General features: G+C 36.9%; 1 protein-coding gene across 4 annotated transcripts; it reads left to right on the forward strand.

The window, feature by feature from the left end:
* Nucleotides 1-11,559: 11,559 nt before the first annotated feature.
* On the forward strand, nucleotides 11,560-20,302 carry LOC107811493 (putative ubiquitin-conjugating enzyme E2 24). Of its 4 annotated transcripts, none has more exons than XM_016636436.2 (10): nucleotides 11,585-12,004; nucleotides 13,469-13,539; nucleotides 13,700-14,581; nucleotides 15,005-16,469; nucleotides 16,888-17,025; nucleotides 17,291-17,722; nucleotides 17,821-17,884; nucleotides 18,878-19,017; nucleotides 19,293-19,604; nucleotides 19,820-20,302. In XM_016636436.2, the coding sequence occupies exons 4-10, from the start codon at nucleotides 15,030-15,032 to the stop codon at nucleotides 20,054-20,056; spliced, it is 2,763 nt and encodes a 920-aa protein (XP_016491922.1). In that variant the 5' UTR covers nucleotides 11,585-12,004; nucleotides 13,469-13,539; nucleotides 13,700-14,581; nucleotides 15,005-15,029; the 3' UTR covers nucleotides 20,057-20,302. The 4 variants fall into 4 exon arrangements, with proteins under 4 accessions (XP_016491921.1, XP_016491922.1, XP_075106383.1 ...); XM_075250282.1 differs by lacking the exon at nucleotides 13,469-13,539 and having other exon boundaries at nucleotides 11,641-12,004; nucleotides 13,700-13,759; nucleotides 13,833-14,581; XM_016636435.2 differs by lacking the exon at nucleotides 13,469-13,539 and having other exon boundaries at nucleotides 11,560-12,004.
* Nucleotides 20,303-20,771: the final 469 nt, after the last annotated feature.

Genomic DNA, 20,771 nt, shown 5'->3' on the forward strand with positions numbered 1-20,771 from the left:
GTATGATTAAATTACCCTTTATTAAATATTTAATGTAAGGAGTAAAAATTCTTTTGGGGGATATGTACATAAGAGTACTTTTGTAAAAACAAATTGAATTCTTTCTTGATTATATAAATGGACACTTATTTTGGGCCAAAAATAAAAAAGTAAATTGGTCACTTATTGTGGACGAAGAAAATAGTAATTAGCTTCATAATGCAATATAGAGAAAAATAATGAGGGTTATACTAGCGCAATTTATATCAAGCAAATTTGATCGTCAAACGACTAAAAATGATCCAATGCAAACAATTTCTATAAAGATGAAGGTTGCTCGCTGATTTTATGGGTCAAGGAGAACCAAAATGAAGTAAAATATAACAACTTACAACATGCAATTGTCGTAAATAAAAATTTGAACCGAATGACCTGCCCTGAACGGACTTAGCTGGTCCGAGCCTTAAGCCTGCAACACTAGATGGAGATATGGAACAAGATTTTTGTTACATTTTCGGCAGAACTGGAGGGTGAGAAGGTTGCGTTAATTTACTTAGAGTATTGTCATCTCCCGTATCCTCATGGAATGGACCAGATTCCCTCAATCTGTTGGAAGTGAATTACAAGATTATCCCCTCAATCATGTTGATGATTTCAAAAAAGGAAAAAAAGTAATTCTTATTACTTATTATGCACGTGCATGGATTTTAAATCGATCCCATGCTTAAAGAAATAGATTCTTGTCATATTAATAATTAACTAATTCTTAATAAATAGAAAATTGGCAAGCATAGATTTAACTACAGGAAATCCTTATTAAAATACATGTGAAATTAATTGTTACTTTATTAAATATCGGGACACATGCCACAAAAAAAAAATGAAACAGGTGACTTTTTTATGGGGATGCATTGCTTGATTATTCCTCAAAGTATGTCCAGATTTAAATAGTGAATACAAGTAATGCAAAAAGGAAGAAAAAATAATTGTTATTCCTAATTATACAATTACATGGAGGATATATAGATCGGTTAGTTTATAAAATAAGATATTAAGTTATCATTCCAAGTGGATAGGATAACATATAAAAAGATCAAGGAAGCATCATCACAGTAGTTTCCCATTGGCAAAATATATAAAACAGACAGTCAAACTTGGTTTCAATTGTCACTTTGACACTTAAACTAACCTAATGATCAAATAGACACTTTAACTTAACACGCATGTGTCTCTTACACACCCCAATCCAGCAAACCTCATGCGTGTGCTACAAGTGCGAGTGATGTGGCAAAATAACAAATAACAAAGTGACACATGCAAAAAAAAGGATATATTTAGATGGAAAAAGAAAGAAAGAAGAAAAACATCTAAAAGAGACCCCCACCCACCCCACAGATCCCAGCTTTCCTCTTCTCCGTCGCCCGTTCCCTCTGCTTCTTCCTCTCACCCTTCCCCCTTCTTTGTTTCTTCATTCAAACCTCTCCCACTCTACCGTAATCCTCATCTTATATAAGTTTTGCTTTCTAAAATTAACAAATGAAGAGGATGGAAGAGGAAATGTTCATTTTATCAGTTGAAAATATAGTTAAATAAAATAAAGTATATTTTATCTATGCAACATCTTATCAAAGTAGGTAAAAATCCTGAGTTCATATCAACATGTGAGGGGGTGTTCAATATATAATTAAATAAATAATAATGTGTTCTCTCTAATAGTTTAAATTTTTATATGAAATAATCAAACACATTCAACACTATCCATGAATTAAGTTCAATGATTTTCATTTAAAATACGAGCAAAGGTTGTTTTGGCTTGTTGATAGCAAGAGCTGAAAGAGGGTATTTATAAAATAAAATGGACAAGGGTTATCAGGAAAAAGAACCGCAAAACTAATCAGCATTATGGAATGGCAAAATTACATTCCCAACTTTATTGAATACCGATGATATCAGATACAGGTAATCAACAAGACAACAGTGTGTTTCTAGTCTGCTTGGAGAGATCTCTCATTCTTGTGTTATACTTGTTTGACTTTATAACCGTAAACTTGCATTATAAATGTCAAATTAGTAATTGACCCAAAAGGTTATAGAATCATCAAGTAACAGTGAAGCAGTTTTCAAAACTGAGAACCTTCATAACAGTATGACATAACTTGACGTGATAATCACAAAGCTTTTTTTCCAAGATAAGTGATTTATAAATGTGAAAATCTTTTTTTTTTTTTTAATATGGTAATTTGTTCCCTTGGCGACTCAAACCCACAACCTTAAGGTTGGAGGTGGAGGTGCTTTCCCCTTGAGCTAATCTCTCTTGCCTGGAAAAATCTCAAATACAAGTAATAAATCAAACACTAAAGAGCTTATCTAGAGATATGGTTCTCTACTAAAGAGAGCTAATCTTAATTACAAACAGGGACTTCATGGCGCTCCAAAAGTTAACTAACAACAGAATATTCCATAAATGAACAAATCCATTCTCTAATCCCTTAAAAAATCTCTTATTTCTCTCCATCCACTGAACCGACATAAGGACTACCGGGCAGCATCACATGTGCTAGATCTTCTCTTCATTCATCTAAAGACTACTATTCAGTAGTTTTTTTTTAATTTTTGGAATATGCAGTACAGACTTCACTTATCACGACATAGTCCATTGAACCCTGAACCAGTTCAACACCACCCATACAATTCTGTTGCCTCCTGAAAATACAACCAAGATGAGGATCCACATCCTCACCTGAGCATCTATACACATAGCACATACTAACATATGTAATCTTTCTTTTTCTTAAGTTCTTAGCTGTCAATATCTCTTTTTGTTGCAAACCATGCAGAAAGCCACATTTTTCTAGCTGTGTTGGTTATTCAAATGGATTAAGTGTGAAAAGCCTAACTTGTCCTTCACCTAGAAGCGATGGCAATACTTTATCGAGAACAGTCCATCTCTCCTAGCCTCGCACTTTCACAGGTCCTAGCTAGCATGTGTTCAACAATCTCCCAATCTCATAATTCACCATAAACCACAAGTCAGGTAGCTCACTCCTTTTATGTCCTCTAGATCTATAATATTATCAGCTCTCTCTAGCTTGAGACCCCGTATATGTTTGGAAAAGAGATACCCATCGTGCTATCTCTACACCATATGTGACCTCGAAAACTGACTCTACCTGCATCCCCTACTCTGTACCTGATGATAATGCTTAAGTCTTCCCACTCCATGTTGGTTCTTCATAGTCTGCAGTAGAATGGTAATGTGAGTTAAGTCATCCATCCCCCTTTTACGACATATATTTTCTATGAACACCTAATTTCATAGTGTCTGCTCCTTAGTCACAAATGCCAAAAACCATTTCCCTTGCATTGCCTTGCCGAAAACTCTAAGGTCTTCACTTTCCCATTTTATTTGGGGACATAACAGCCTCATATTGACAAACAGAAACTTCCAGATCCCTTCAGTCGAGTCCAACCATACATCCCATTGAAGCGCACACTAGTTGATGATTACAGAAGTGACATGTAAGACATCCAGGTACATGCAAGTGTGCTACTGATTAATACGTTTATTTAAGCCTTTAGGCCACCATGGACACAACATCAAGAAAACACTCCCTCATGTCTCACCCTTTTCTCCTCCATAACTCCTCTCCCCTCCTTCCATCACCATCTTCACTAACCTCGAGAGCAAAATGCTAGGAACATCCAGAGTTTGTAGCCCACCTTTCCATCATCTACCACCATCAACATCGGCACCTCTCTCCACAATTCATGCGTATCACATATTACATCTAGAAAAAACCATCATATCGCACATCACATCTAGAAAACACTTCTGTGTTTTTTAACCATCATGGTATCCGAACCAGCTTGCGCGTACCTCATAACTAGAGATTATGATGCATTTTACACTCTTTCCTGCTTAAGTTTTGATTAGAAATGTATACAAAATAGTCCCAAAGGCTCACAAGTTGTGCTTGATTGCAGGTTTGATCAAAAAGGTGACAAGATGTCAACAAGCAGCTTAAAAAGGAGCGAAACTTGTACAAGTACCAAGACAAGACCAAACTCAGTCAAACAGGGCTAGTGCGGCCGCACACCATTCTGTGCGGTCCGCAAAGATGAAGTTTAAAGAGTATGTTTTTCAGGCCACCAGGCAATGCGGCCGCAAAGGGCTTTGTGCGGTCCGCATTGGGTTCATTGTGGCCGCACTCGATTTTGTGCGGTCCGCATTGCCCAAAATCATAGAGTTGCTAGGTTGGAGGATGAAGCCCAATGCGGTCCGCGGTCCATTTTGTACGGACCGCAATAGAAGCCACCACGGCCGCACTCGACTTTGTGCGGTTCACAAAGCCCAAGTTCAGAGAGCAAATTAATCAAGCCAATAGCCTTAGTGCGGCTGTACTCGATTTTGTGCGGTCCGCACTATCCCCACAGGGGTATTTTTATCCAGAATTTTCAGCCTAATATAAATAGTTTCTTTTCCCATTTTTAGGCCATCAGATAGTTTTGGACGTAGAGCTGCGCTCGTGAACTCATATCTTTTACCTTTTTGAGTAATTTTAGCTTAGTTTCAATATTGAATCTTTAAGTTTTATTTAGTAATTAATTATTATGGGCTTTTCCTCATCTATTTCTTTGTTTTCTTCTATAATTATAAGTAGCTAGACCCATTAGCTAGGGTTGGGGTGTGAGTAATTGATGGGTCTTGTGTTTTTATGCTTGATTGTCTATGGGTGTTTGATATTTGGACTAATTTAGGGTTTTAATATTGACTTAGTGGTTGCAAACACTAGTTTATGCTTAGTAGACTTTGGTTCTTCTTGAGAAAGGGAGTCTAAGTCCATGAAATTGGTCCAACAAGGAATTAGGGCATATTCAAGATATTGATAGCCCCAATTAAAGGGTTAAATCTAGAGATAGTAATACCCGACTTGAACCTTGATTGCTTGCACAAATTTGCATACCCAATTGGTCTTGAGAAAGTCAATTCGGGCAAAATCACTCGAACTACCGAGAGGTATAGAGTGAGTAGAATTGTGCAATAGTTATATCGTACTCCCCGAATGTGACAATCTAGCTTTAGACTCAAGAATCCGTCAATTGACCACCTAGGATAAAGTCACTACCCTAGTGCCTTTTATCTATTTGATCAACTCTCAATAGTTTAATCTTAACTTTACTTAGCCTAATTTAGCATTGTAGTATTATAAAATTAGAATTAATATCAATACCAAAAATGTTTAGAAGTGCAATTAGGAACAAATACACAACTCCATTTTAGATAGAAACTCAACTCCAATATCTAGCTCCATGTGGAAATCGATCCCGACCTTCTCGGGTAAAAGCTGCTTCGACCTCTCTTGCTACTTCATAGTAGTACAGTGTTGGCCTTTATCACTTTTTGGCATCGTTGTTGGGGAACTAACGGTTTTGGCTATCTATCTAAATAGTTTTGTGTATTTTTCTTCTTTCCTTCTCCGTTACTAATTTGTGTGTGTCACAACTTCAGGTACAGAATTACAACAAACTTAAACAACGCACCTCTTGGAGATCTTCCGCCGGGGGAGGAAGTCGATGATAATGTTGAAGATGAGGTCCCTATTGTGCCTCAAGGAAAAAGGAGAGGCCGCCAGGCCAATGATAATATTCCAGACCCTCCCCCGCCACCAAGAGTGGCTCCTCGAGTGCTTCCAAACCAAGGCTATGCAAGTGCAATTGCCCCGCCCCGGATTCGGGCGGACAATTTTTAAATTACCAATTCTGGAATCGAGTTCACCTTCAACAGTTTCTTTGAACTCCACAAACTTACTGAAAACTTCTGACTTGTGCTTCACAAAATAAATCCAAGTAAATCTAGTAAAATCATCAATGAAAATTAGCATATAGGAGTAGCCTGAAAATGAAGGAGTTCTCGTTGGCCCCATTAAGTCACTGTGAATAAGTTCTAGTGGGGCATTGCACCTTGACAAGGATCTGTCAAATGGAAGACGATGTGCCTTTCCATATTGACATCCTTCACAAACCTCTCCTCCATCAAAATTTCTTAAGTTAGGCAAACCTTTTACTAGATTCGACTTTACCATGGCTTTTAATTTATCCATGCTTAGATGTCCAAGTCTAGCATGCCAAATATGTGTATTATCATTGCTACTCATCTTCTCAATATATGAATTAGAGGCAGCTAAGACATATAAATCGTTAACTCTCTTACCTGAGTGAACGATATCTGCCTTCAGTACCTTGATATTTCGGAGGAACTTCACATCACGTGGGCCAAATAGCAAATAGTTTCCATCATCTACAACATTTGCAACTGAAAATAGATTTTTCTTCATACCTGGAACGTGAAAGACACTGTTGAGGGTGATAGTGTTTTTTTGCTTCTCGTTGATCACAACAGTGCCTTCCTTCTCCACATTATGGATTGTATTATCTGCTGTAACAATGACCTCATGTCCGTTGTATTCGCGAAAGGTGGAGAATTTGGATTGATCTCCAGTGAGATGGTGCCCGCATCCTGAATCCACGATCCAGTCTCTTTCAAAATTTATGGAAGCCATGGCATTTATTGCTCGAGTCTCCGCTGTGAAGCACTTTCCCCAGTCTTCTTCTTTTTCTTCTTCTTCTTCTTCTTCTTCTTCTTCTTCTTCTTCTTCTTCTTCTTCTTCTTCTTCTTCTTCTTCTTCTTCTTCTTCTTCTTCAGCAACTTCCTCGATTTGAGCTATATTGCTCTCTTTGGCTCGACAATATCTTTTTATGTGCCCGACTTTGCCACAACGGTAACATTTTAAAGGCTTTTTACCGTTGCTGGAAGACTCCCCCTTCTTTCCTAGCGAGCTTGAACTACTTGAGGATTGAAAGTGCATGCTATCTCTTGATTTCCCTTTAAAGTTCCTCTTATCGGCGACAAGAGCATTTCCTTCCCCTTCTTTGATGGATACACCAACCATCTGTTTGGCTAATAGCTCTTGTGATGATAGCAAATTCTCAAATTCTTCCAAAGATGGTTGTTGAACCCATCCTTGAATCGATGTAACAAAGGGAATATATTCTGGCTTTAAGCCACAAATAATAATTCTTCTTATTCGTGCTTCAGAGATAGCCTCGTCCAGATTCAATAGAGAAATTTCAGAACATAGATTTTTAACCTTCAAAAAATACTCAGTGATCGAGAGATTACCTTGAGTGGTGTTAGCTAACTCATTCTCCAAAATCTGTAGCCGAGCTTCATCCTTCTTGTTGAATAGCCGATCGAAGGTCCTCCATATTTCGTGAGCTGATTTACACCTTATAATATGATCAAATAAATTATGAGAGATGGACCTCTTTAGGATAAACTCCGCCTTAGCATTAATCTGCTTCCACTTCTTACGTGCATTGCTATTTTCCGATGCGTCAGTAGGAGGACTTGTGTTACTCCCATTGACAACTTCCCACAAATCCTCACCAACAAGGTATGGCTCCATACAAGTCTTCCATACCTTGTAGTTGGACTGGTTCAATAACTCAATCCCCAGTCCATTAGCACGACCACCCAAATCCATTTAGAGAAATCAGTTGAATCAACCACTAACCCGACCTTGAAATCCAGGAGCCGACTTATGGCTCTGATACCATGTAAAGAATAGCAGAAGAAGAGTATTATTCGGAGACCTTCTGCTAGCCCAAGATCGTTAACCAAGATTGGAGGATTCAACTAAAGAAGAGGAAGCTTGAAAAAAGAAGAGAGATTTTAGATAGGAGAACTTATTTAGGAAAGAAGGCTTTCTTGATTTTGGCTTACTTATAAATGAACAAGATACCCCCTATTTATACTAGCCTATGGATGATTCTAGATATGATTCTAGATAATGTACAAAGAAAATTCTAGCAACCTTATCTTCTAACAACACTCTAGAATATCTAGATATGTCTTATCTTCCTACAACATTCTAGAACATCTAGATATGTCCACTAGATAAATATCAAGTATACTAAACTAGGACATTCTAGAGAATTCTATATTATTCCAAAAAATTAACTTTATTTTTTTCACATACACATCAACTTTGGGATTTGCAATTTGAGAAAAATAAACAATCACCCTAACTTAAATATCAATAAAAAGCAAATTAAACAACAGAGATACAAGATGCATCAGTAGCGTGAACAAAATTCACTCAAAGAGTATAAGTACCACATAAAGAAACTTCTATAATATTTCCAAAACTACTGGCAAATGATCCAAATAAGTTAAAATCTTAAGATATTTCCTCCCAAATCATCACTTAATGGAAGCAAATCAAAAGGGAAAAAAAGAACCATTATGGTCTGATACATACAAATAACGAACGAGACAACTTTACAACAGGAAACACAATTTTAGTAAAGGCCGATAACGCAGAAGTACCCCCGCTTCGTGTATATAATAAAATTTTGAAACAAGCATGTGAAAAGGCTGAATAAAATATGAAGAGGGGCAGCTAGACCGATAGGGATTCAAATCTATCTCTTCGAAAGAGTTGAACATCGTGAAGTCCACGCTTTTAGCCAAGAGGAAATTTTTAAGCAATTTTGTGATGAATTAACGGATGGCGCATAAATCACCTGAGAAAAGATAGAAAAAGAAGACTAGCAAATGCATAAAACCAAGTCAATACATAATTGATTTTCATCTATTTATAAACCTATCAAGCATCAAAAAAATTTCAAAAAGAATGATCAACATGTGAAAAGCAGGAAGACAACACGCCACCGCATTATTTGATCTATCTATGAAGCTTGCATGACACAAAAAATTGACAAGTGAGATAAATGGGTACAAAGGAAAAAGAAGAATTAATTTCACGAACATACCATCAATATTGATCATGCGGTGATATGGTGTCTTTGGTTCAATTATTTTCTGCCTCACTGGTTTATTTGCCTCCATTTCTCCCAAATTTTCCTCATCCCACTGTACATGTGCTCCCCTTCTGCACCACGACCAAATGTTCAAAGCAGTTAAATTTTTGTTACTAACAATACTAATGCAAGCAAACAAATAAGCTCAGTTTTTTCAGAAAGAACTTGTCAAACCACTACTAAAATCATCATGCAAACACAACATTTAGCGTTACCCCGGACCCCAAAAATAAATGTGCTTGCAATAATTCACTCAATGTATTAAACACGCTACGTAAGATACAGGAACACATCGGCTTTGGGGCTAAAGAGCACATTCAGTCTACTACAGGATACCTATAGGAAAGTAATATCTGTACAACATTTCTTTTCTCCATCATGTCTATGTGACATTTATTAGCACTTGAATTTGAGTTTTAAGTGAATACAAGATATATCGGAAATAGAATTTACATAACAAGAAAAGACATTACTTCATTTTCCCAAGGTGACCCAATCCTTCAAGCAGTTGCAGTCAAATTGATTACCCTAAACCAGCAAAAGAGAAAAACTCTCGTCAAGCATTTGAATTAAAAAAAAGGTACTCATATCAGATAATGTCTCGAATGGCCTAAATAACAAGTTGGCGGTTCAAAAATAACCTTTGACAATGTGCTACTAGTGTTATCAAAGGAGAAAAGCGCAAAAAAAAGCTCTAATGTCTATTAGGGTTTTAAGCGCAAAGTGAAAATAAAGCGTGGTCGTTAATGAAGAAAGGCGCAAATGGAGAAAAACTATAAATATATATGTGTAGTCCAAGACTAATATCAATAAGCATGAAACCAAATATAAGGACAAAGAAATTGAAGAAAATTTACGATAAAGTAAAATATCAATGCTTAGTGTCGCCTCTTCAGGATTACACTCATTGGCAAAGAACAATATGTATTAGATCCTTGATCACAACACTGAAGTGCCCGCTAAGCGAGGCCAAGCGCTCAACATGTTTGAGCCTCGCTTTAGGGCTTAAGTACGGTTTAAGCGCGCCTTTGATAATACCTACTTATTTACCAACATTTACTATCCATTTCCACTCCCCCTCCCCCTCCTATGCACCTTCTTTGGTAAACAAATTGCTCCACATTTTTTATAAACGAGAAATGTTCGAGGATCAGTGCACACAGTTAGAAACTTAATGAATAATGAGCATGTCTCTCTACCCTTCTCCAAGTAAATACCAAGCTTTTCTTACAGCATGGTTCGAACACGCGAGGTGCGTCAAACCCACACATGTGCTCTTACCACTTGACTAAAGCCTCGTGGCACAAATTGCTAGTTGTTTAATAGATAACAGATAGTTTTTACTATGTATTTTTCATTTGGAAGGTGTAGGGATGCCAAGCACCACTATATGATATACAATCATGCTAAGATATGAGATAATCATAAACTCAAATTAATCATTCACTTGTTAATTTCTGAAAGATTAATTATTAAATCTATTGGCATAAGTTATAATGTATACAAAGATGTTAAATGTCTAAGTTTCAGATTGTCACTCCCTTACTTGAATTAGCACCGCAACTATAGGAGATATAAACAAATGTTACGAAGTTCAAATTTACAAAATCAAATCATCGGTGTAAAATGTGAAAGTAATATTAACACCTTAAGCACTTGGCAACCTTAATATCAAGGGTTGCTCTGATGGTAAGCAACCTCCACTTCCAGTCAAGAGGTTGTGAGTTCGAGTCTCCCCAAGAGCAAGGTGGGAAGTTCTTGGAGGGAAGGATATCGAGGTCTATTTTGGAAACAACCTCTCTACCCCAAGATAGGGGTAAGGTCTGTGTACACATTACCCTCCCCATCGAGGTCTATTTTGGAAACAAACTCTCTACCCCAAGATATGGGTTGTTGTTGTTGTTGTTTGCACTTGGCAACAAAAATAAGACTAAGATGATTAGAGATTGAATCAACATCAATGTGCATACAAATTCTACATGTACAACATGAAACCTTAATATTTAATTCATATTCTTATTTCTTATTGTGAAAAAACATAGGAATTAGGTTCTTTGGCCTTTTGAAAATGTGAGATAACTACATCTGATTAGATATTGAACGGAACAATTTGTTTAATACACATGTTAATTTGACCACTACAACTTTTTCTTTTTGAAAAAGAAATACTTGGACGAACTATAAAATCGATTTCTTAGGTTTATGAAGGTACATTGGCCGCCACACACACTAACATATTATAGAATCATCATACCGTTGGAGTATGGTGTGATGGATAGAATGTTTAGGAGTTTCAGGTTCGAGATTTGAAAATGAAAATATTATTTATTTAGAGTATTTTTTTTTAATGAGTCTTACACTATACGAATCTGAATTAGTTAGGATCCTAATACGGATATAAAAATACTGGGTGCGAAATCAAAAAAATAGAATCATCACATATAAAAACTAAAATATATAAAACACCATCTATCTTTTCAAAAAGAAAAAAGTGATAAATTAATTAATGCTCTAGAACCCAAGTTGGATCAAGGTGATAATTGATTACAACAGCCACAGAGGGTAGTTATGTAAATTCGGGATGCTCCTGTTAACTTGTACGGCAGAAAAGAGTAGAGAATACAATATACAAGGAGAGCATAGATACTACGGTATATTCTTCTTAAAAAGTATATATGGGGTTTTATTTAATACCCTGTATCTATAATTGGCTATGAAAAATAGTACACACACAACTCAAAAATCTCCATTTAACGTTCAAGAATTCACACAGACAAAACACACACACGCAGTGGAAGAGAAATAAGAGAGGTGGTAATTAAGGGGGTTGGTGATTTTGCAACATTTGATGCTGCCATGTTTGTGAGGTTTGAATATGAGTGGACTATGGGAATTTAGGGAGGTGATTTGCCTCTCTGAATTCCCTTAATCTTTCTTTTTCTTGGCGTGTGTGTGTTTTGGTTGAGGTGATCACTGCTTGTTGGGAAAGAAAAATTCAAGAATTTATCTCTGAAACTGAAGGAAACAGCTAGAAATTCAAGAATTAAACTCTCTCTTCTGGGGTTGCTTCAGTTTCATCAGCTTGTGCTCTTTCTATGGAAGTTGCCTTTGGTTTGATATCGGCATAAGAGGGTAAAAGATGGTAGCTTTCTCAACTTCTACTTATAATCTTGTTTCCTTTTTCTCCTCAAGCTGTCCTTTACTCTTTTTGGCTGTTTGTTTTTTAATCTCTAGTTGTTTGAATTATCTAGCATATGTATTTCTTCACCTTGATGAAAATATTTCTCACACTTCTCCTCCTTATTTGTTTTCTTTATGTGAAGGTGAATTTTATGTTTGAATGTTATTGAAACTCTTAGGCTGCATGTTTGCAATTTTCATTCAATTCAAAAAGGATACTTTTTGGAGTTCTGATTCAAAGATGAAAAAGTTTGTTTAACAAGTTGTTTTAATTGAAATTTTAGGACAGTAAAGATAAGGGTAGAGCACCAAATGAAATTCTAAGATGCAATTGCCTTTATTCATTGTGCCTAGTGTCTATATGACCATCTTAAAAGGAAAATTGATATCAAAAGAGAAAATAATGTTTCGAGATTTCGCAATTTTTACGCCTAGATTATTGTCTATATAGTCAGAGAGGATAAATACGAAAAATAGTAGAGGGTCTTCAGGTTGAGGTCTTCAAGGATATGTGTAGTACAAGCTATTGTCAAGCCAGTGATATCCTCTCTTGAGGCTAGATGCACTATATACTTAGTATCTAGGAGCAAAGGTTTTTTATTCACATGTAGATCGCCTATTTCTGAGGTGAGCACTGGAATCAGAAGATAATAGCTTCTTAGTCGCTTCTCATGTCTTAATACATTGAAAGCTTAACACCTGATCCTGAGGAAGCAAAATCATTGATAATAAGAAACTTATTATGATATCGAGGCTTGAGCATTGGACTAAACATTCAAAAAAGAAACTTAACAGTAATTTGGGGGCACAGAATATCCAATTTTGATGAATGAACCAAGAAATGGTAAGGATGTAATTAATATGAGGTTAATAAAAATTTAGGCTAAATAAATTGAATTGAATGAAAAGGCAAAGTTAAAGATGAAAAAGCAACTCATTCCTCTCAACTTAGAGTAGATTCTCAATGTCAAAGAGGTGGACTTTGCACAAAAACATAGATAATACAGTTATTGATGGTTGATGAACCCGTGGAGTCTTATTCCAATTTTAAGACATCTATCTTACTTGTGATGTTAGCTGGAGAACTGTTATTATTATATGATCTTTTAATTCATTTCTAGTTTTTGAAGGGTCATGGATTTGGGTTTTGAAAATTAGTTGAAAATGATTATTTCATGTGGACAAAAGCACTTGTAAGCAATTAACCATAGAGCTCTAAATTGATCTTGATGCAAGTTCAAACAACAGTTTAAATGGCAAAAACGTGTGTGCAAGTTCTGCCATCACTCAATTAATCTTTAAAAAATGAGTTTCACTTGGAAATTGGTTTATTGTCTAAGTATACGCATGCTGCCAATTAACCACAGTAGTTGACCACAAAAGATTACAGTAGTTATTTTGAAAATTTTATTTGAATGATGAACAGGAAGTCAGATGGTTAAAGAAGTTACAGAAATGGGCCGTGTTTTAAGGAATTGCTGATTCATTCTCTTATAGGTCCTCTTGAGAACTTTTCCTCTTAGAATTTCATGCCGCGTCTCTATTTTGATGTAGGCTGTGTATCTATTTGGTCAAAAGAAACTGCAGAACTAGTCTTCCTACTGCTCTATATAAAAATAGCATTGTGTTGAAATTTAACAGCTATTTCTGCACACAGGTTTCACGTATTTTCTGAAATAGCTAAGTCTGGTTTGACACAGAAGAAAGTTGGTTCCTGGTCAGTATACCACATATTTTGCAAGGATTTCCTGATGTAGTTCAGTGGCTCATATCAACTTACATTTTCTCAGCAGTTTCCTTGGTTACTCAAGAGCAGATATCTTTTTTGGCATTTTAAACACTTTATGCAACACATCTGTCTTTTTCTGGTTGATTCAACTCTCTGAGACATCTCCTTTTTGTGGAAGTAAGTAAACCTGACAGAACAGCTGGTTCCACTTAAGGGGAAAATCTTCTTTGGCAAACTGTCTTTGGCCTTTGAGAGGAGTAAATTCCTTTCATGCGAGAGCATCTAGTTACATGTGTCTCTCTATTGGCTCTGCTGGGCAAATCTCCTTTGGCAAATCGTGAAGTTCCGCTGTTTGGTGGTTCTTTATCGTGGTTTTAATCAAGCTGTTGTCTTCCTTTGTTGGCAAAAGTTTGATCCATATATCCGGCTTGTGGACTTCCTCTTCAACCGGTCAGGAAGAGCTAAAGAAAGTGGCACTTCTACAAGGACCACAATTAATTCGAAAGTTCTTCTCTGCACAATTCTTCTAGTGGACTTGTCAATTCATTGGGCAAATCTCCTTTGGCATTTGGAGTTAGACTCCAAAACATTTGTCTTTAGGGCAAATCTCCTTTGGCATTATCTCCTTTTGGAGATACTATCTTGGTCTCTGTTTAAAAGTAACAGATTGACCTCGAGATCTGATTCATCTTTGGATATATACATCGGTCGTTGTTGGAACTAGGAAGACTGATAATCATCGTCAGCAGGGGATCAATATCAGTCTGTAAGTTTGGATCAAACAGCTAGGACTTGCAAGTAACTTGTGTGGTATGTCTCCTGTCACTCGTCATTTATTTGTCCATGTAACTTATTGTTAGCTATATCATCTAACACCAATAGGGATTGGGTTTAATTCAACTTAGTTAAGCTGATCGATGTTTCCATTTGTTCCATTGCAAGTCATCCCATCAATTGCTCTCGATTTTGAATAAGTATAGTGCATTACAATATATGAGCAACTGAATAAGTATAAAGCAACATAATTTAGGTTTAAGCGTGTGTAATTTTTCAAGTCAAAGTGTCACTCGTGTTTTTTGTATCTCTAGAATTTAAGCACCAAGAATCCAAGAGAAAATAACTGTGAATCAGATATAGGCAAGATGTAGCTGCATTTTGGCAACTTTCATTCCAATACTATGCTTTTTGAACCCTCATTTCTTGGCTTATAAATTAATGTTTCTCAAATTGCAGAATACTTTTCATTGGATTCCACACTATGGATACATCTTCTCTAAGTGACTTTGATAGTTTCAGCGAGAGCAGCAGTTATGACGATCAGGATTATGTTGAATATCTGTATGGTGGGCATGCCTGTTCTATTCTTTCAAGTCTTGAGGAGAGCATCGGTAAAATCGACGACTTTCTCTCCTTTGAGAGAGTGTTTATGTATGGGGACATAGTATGCGCAGTAAATGACCCATCCGGACAGATGGGAAAAGTGATCAATGTTGAGATGATTGTTGACTTGGAAAATATTTATGGAAGCAAGATGCAAGATGTTAACTCAAAAGATCTGGTGAAAATACGTCCAATTTCTGTTGGGGATTATGTAGTGATGGGCCCATGGCTTGGGAAAGTGGAAAAGATAGTCGATAAAGTTAAAGTCCTCTTTGATGATGGTGCAAAGTCTGAGTTTGCAGCCGAGGGTTCAGAAATTCTCACACCAATTTCCCCTGATTTAGTTGAAGACCCACAATATCCTTTCTACCCGGGACAAAGGGTTCAAGTTCAGTCTGTAGCTGCCTCTGGATCAACCAACTGGTTATGTGGTGTAAAAAGTGGCAAAAGAGAGCAAGGTACCATTTGTGCTGTGGAGGCTGGAGTCATGTATGTAGATTGGATCGGCTGTGGCAGTCTTGGTTGTGAAGAGGTGCCTAGTCCCCCGAATCTTCAGGACTCAGAAAAGTTAACCTTGTTATCTTGCTTCTCCCATGCAAAGTGGCAGCTTGGAGATTGCTGTCTACTTCCAGTTGCTGACTCTAAGAACTTTCTGCAGCAGAATATTCAATGCTCACCTCCCTATGGAGCAATGAAAGAGAACAGGCAGCTAAATAAGGCATCTCAGAGTAATAGGAGCTCAACTGTTCCGCAAGTTGCTGTAATTTCAAGAACAAGGACAAAAGTTGATGTTTCGTGGCAGGATGGAAGCGTGACTACTGGATTGGACTCAGATTCTGTATTTCCTGTCAATATTGTGGATGCTCATGAGTTTTGGCCAGAGCAGTTCGTGCTTGATAAGGGATCCTGTGATGACTCGTCTGTTCCCAGTCCAAAAAGGTGGGGCGTGGTGAGGTGTGTTGATGCGAAGGAGCGAACTGTAAAGGTAAAATGGACAACTTTTTCCTTGAATGAACCAAATAAGTTTAGGGTAGAGCAAACTGAAGAAATTGTGAGTGCATATGAACTGATGGACCATCCAGACTACTCATACTGTTTCGGTGATGCGGTTTGCAAGTTTTGTGAGGATCAGGTTTTCAGTCTTGATGGAAAAAGCATGTTCTCTGAGATGGACATTAACTCCAAGCTGAAGAATATTGATAAAAGAAAGGATAATTCAGATTTCACCGGATATGATCACTTGTCTTGCATTGGTATTATTGTTGGCTTCAAAGATGGCAATATTGAAGTGAAATGGGCTACTGGTATTACAAGCACGGTAAGGGTACTCTTTTTTCTATTCTTTTATTTTTGAGGGGTTGGATCCTGTCTTTTTTCTCTCCTCATTTCTCATAGCTGAACGTGAGTGTGACATAACCTATTGGAGATTCAAAAGGATACTTACTGTTTGTTGACATTAGCGCTCATGTTTTGCTGATTTCCAAGAATCATATCATTACTGTTCTTCTTACATTGTTTTATTAAATTTGATCTTTTTTGGTGGAAAGTTGATTGGCAGAAAGCAGTTGAAGTTTGCAACCGAAACGTTTTCTTTAGGAATATTTGTTCACACGATAACTGTTGAAAGTAATAAATAATGTACTAAGAGCTGAAGTGTTTCGAGAAATATACTCTTAATCTTGGTCTTATGCCTTGAGCTGGCTCAAATCTTATCTTTCTTCATTGATGCTCATCAGGTAGCACCCTTTGAGATCTATCGGATAGGTAAGTGTGAAGCTGCTGCTGCCATTACAGTGCCCTCTGGTGAAAATGCTGAGCCATCAGGTGCGGAGATGAGTTCAGAGGAAAATCAACTTTCAAAACCTGAGGAAAAGGTAAGTCTAGTTCCCTTTCCATGTTTTGTTCCTTTGGTGTTATTGCAAGAAGTAAGTCTGAGAATGGAAAATTTGGCAGTGACTTGATAGTTAACTGGAAGGAAAACCGGATGGTTCAATAGGAGATAAGCTAATAACCATAAAAAGTGGTTAGAAGATCATTTGCCATCCACGTTATAAGAAGCTCAATATAGCAGGGATTTAATTAGATATTAGGTATTCATTCTCGTGTGAAAGTTTGACAGAGTTAGATTTTGATATTCAGGACTTGCTGAAGTTTGGTGGCGATAGTGAAAGTTGCAACAGGAGTTTGTGGAATTCTAGTTCCTGTTTGCTTTCTCAAGCTGCTATTGGCTTTTTCTCGAGTATCACCTCTCGTCTTTTCGGCTCCTTGAGCACATCACTGTTTGGTACATACCAAGCTATATCAGAAGGACAGGAATCAAGGATTCTAAATGAGGAGGAAGTCATAGAACTTAGCAATTTGAATGCAGGAATTCTCACACTTGAGGTAGGATACATGAAGGCTTCCCTTGAAATGGAACTAGAGCAAGAACAGGAAACAGCTGAGGATCAAAAACATGATGCTTTGCCATCTTCCAGCAAGCTCCCTGAAGAATTTAGACAGTTTGATATGGTCACTGGTTTCTCAGACCACCATTTTGCAGATGGTGCTGGAAAGGCGCAGTTATCCCAGGTCAAAATTTCTTTTAGTTTTTCCCAAGTGAACATGTCGGCTTATTGTTATTTTTACTTTACTCTTCCCCCTTTTTTAATCTTTCTATTACTTCACAGGTTAGAAGAGGTTGGCTGAAGAAGGTCCAACAAGAATGGAGCATTTTGGAACATGATCTTCCTGGTGAGAATTTCAACCTGTTTTTCTGTTTGTGTCTAATGATGTGATATTTACATTCTGCTATTGTTTACTTTGTCTATCTATGTATTTTGGCAAGTATGAGTCATGCTTTTTGAGCGAAAGCTCGTTGAATTGGAGGGGGGTGGGGGTGGAAAGATATAACATTGGGAATGCTGAAGCTACTGAAATGAACAAAGACGAGGGAAAATGTAAAAAGATATAAGCCAGACTTTCAATGAGAATTGGCATACTCTGCAACTAGAATTTTAATTCCTGAAATATATTGCCTTTTTTAGCCTATGGAATATATGATAAATATCAGTTGTTCTGTAGTTCATGTACCGAAGTCAAATGGTAATGCCCTTATGGCAGTCCACAAGTTCTATTTTTCATCTTTACATTTGGAGCAAAATGATAGATCTTCTATTCGAAATTCATTTTGTGGGTTACTCCACAGATCTTTTGCAAGACAAACAGCCCAGAAAATTAGATTCTTACATGGGCTAATATGATAAATGAATTTAAAAGTTTAGAAAGTAAGGGAGCCACTGTAGGTTTAATGTTTCTGATATTATGTGCCAATTATTTTGTCTTTGCTCTTTGTAATAGCGCCTCTGTCTTGTATCATTTTCTCAAGAAGTTCTCTCTTTTCCTTAATTCACTAAGTTTATGTAATTTTGGTCGATTGCTGTTAAGACAGAATGGCTTTCCCTCAGGAAAGTGGAAAGTTCCGAGTGACGATAAACTTAAGTTTGAAAAGGCGAACAAATGATCACAAACTATTGCTCGAATAGGAAAGATTTGGGGGAGAGGGGTTGAGATAGACACTAAATTAACCACAACTTGACTGCACAATATCTTTTCCTTTTTTCTTTTCTCTTTGATGCACAATATCTGATTCTATCAGCAAAAAACCTCTTATCATCGAATAGATGGTTTTACAGTGCATTTCTTGACTATTCTTCCTCACACTTGCTTTATTAAAACCTAAAACAGAGACTATCTATGTACGCGTATATGAAGAAAGAATGGATTTGCTGCGAGCAGCCATTATTGGTGCACCTGGGACTCCGTATCATGATGGACTCTTCTTCTTTGATATTTACCTACCTTCGGACTATCCGCATGAGCCACCTGTAAGTAACTCTTTATAGCCTGTGCATTAATCTTAACATGAGCACAAGTTGTTCCATATTTCCACAATGTTCTGATTGATAGAAATGAGCACTTGCTTACCTTTGGAAGCTAAATTCAGATCATACTTATTCATTAGCTCTTATGCATTGTTAGGCATCCAATTGTCAAACTCCACCATCCATTTATGAAATTCATCTGTTTCTTGATTTGTGAGATCAAACATAGACTTTCTCGTCAAAGCTTATTTAGGTTTTGTGAAAATGAAATTGTGCAGATGGTCTACTATCACTCTAGCGGGCTTCGTGTCAATCCCAACTTGTATGAGTCAGGAAAGGTCTGTCTTAGTCTCTTAAATACATGGACGGGCTCCGGAAATGAAGTATGGAACCCCAAAAGTTCCACGATTCTACAAGTTCTCCTCTCTCTTCAAGCACTTGTGCTCAATGAAAAGCCTTATTTCAATGAGGCTGGATATGATGCACAGATTGGAAAAGCTGATGGTGAAAAGAACTCAGCTAGCTATAATGAAAATGCTTTCCTTGTTACCTGCAAGTCCATGTTATACCAACTCAACAAGCCACCTAAGGTAGATGATTACATTTGAAGTTTTCTAAGTCTCTTTAAATCATGTTTAGATTTCAGATAAAACCACGTAATGTACCATGTTTAAGAAAGGAATTTGGACTCTGACGACTTAAAGTTCTAATTACCACCAAGACTTTTTGTATTCCAGCATTCTATATAGAAACACTTCCCTTTTAATATGGAAGTTTCTGATCTGCTTGGTCAATTATGCTGCAGCATTTTGAAGCACTCGTGCAAGAGCACTTTGGTAAAAGATGGAAGCACATTTTGTTGGCTTGTAAGGCGTACATGGACGGTGCACCAGTTGGTTCTGCATTTCAACCCAAAAGTCAGGAGCAAGAACCGATAAAAGGAAGCTCTACAGGGTTCAAGATTATGCTTGGCAAGCTTTTCCCTAAACTCGTGGCGGCATTCACTGACAAAGGTATCGATTGCAGTCAGTTGTCCGATTAAGTGTTGCTATGCACCTGTGTAATAACCAATATATGTACAATATCAGCATTTGAACTGGCCCTAATTGGCCGTTTCCATGTTAATTTAAAGTGTGCAGATGTGTGTTGTGGGCTTGTTGGGGGGGGGGGGGGGGAATTGGGGTATGTGTGAGTAATGAGTATTTGGACCATAGTTGTGTATATATGCATTACATTTTGTAAGATATTGCAGTTTGAATAAATGGTTGAACCTCGAGATCGGTGTTTACTATGTTTTCCAGTTGTTTTGAACTTGTTGTCTCAACATGTTCTGGTTACCACTTATATCCAAATTGCATAAAGTTACAAACTATAGTAAATAGTAAAACACACCAACTTTTTGCAATGGCCGGCTCAGCTTTGGTTTGTAGGAAATGGAAGGATATAATCAAGTCTCCATCATTAAGTGGATTTATTTAGGTCCTTATTAGAGTGGTGGAAAACTCAGCATTTAGGTCGATCAAAGGTTAGGAGAAGTAAAACCAAAACCAAAAATAATTCAAACTGTAAAAGGAACGTTTATTGCATACTATGATACTAATAATATGGAATTGTAAAAATTCAAAAAAAAGTGAAAAACAATTTTCTAAGTTAAAATGGTATTTGAAAATTAGAGTTGTGTTTGGGCATGAATATAATTTTGGGTTGTTTTTGAAGTTTTATGAGTGATCTCAGTAAAAGTTTTGAAAAATAGTTTT

This window comes from Nicotiana tabacum, chromosome 3 (genome assembly GCF_000715075.1).
Source record: "Nicotiana tabacum cultivar K326 chromosome 3, ASM71507v2, whole genome shotgun sequence".
NCBI lineage: Eukaryota > Viridiplantae > Streptophyta > Magnoliopsida > Solanales > Solanaceae > Nicotiana > Nicotiana tabacum.

What these genes read in the sequence shown, in the direction of transcription:
- LOC107811493 (XM_016636435.2), top strand. Translation starts at nt 15,030, where the DNA reads ATGGATACATCTTCTCTAAGTGACTTTGATAGTTTCAGCGAGAGCAGC. An exon ending in TTTCAAAACCTGAGGAAAAG is followed by an intron (nt 17,026 to 17,290) that starts GTAAGTCTAGTT and finishes TTTGATATTCAG; the next exon opens with GACTTGCTGAAGTTTGGTGG. An exon ending in AACTCAACAAGCCACCTAAG is followed by an intron (nt 19,605 to 19,819) that starts GTAGATGATTAC and finishes ATTATGCTGCAG; the next exon opens with CATTTTGAAGCACTCGTGCA.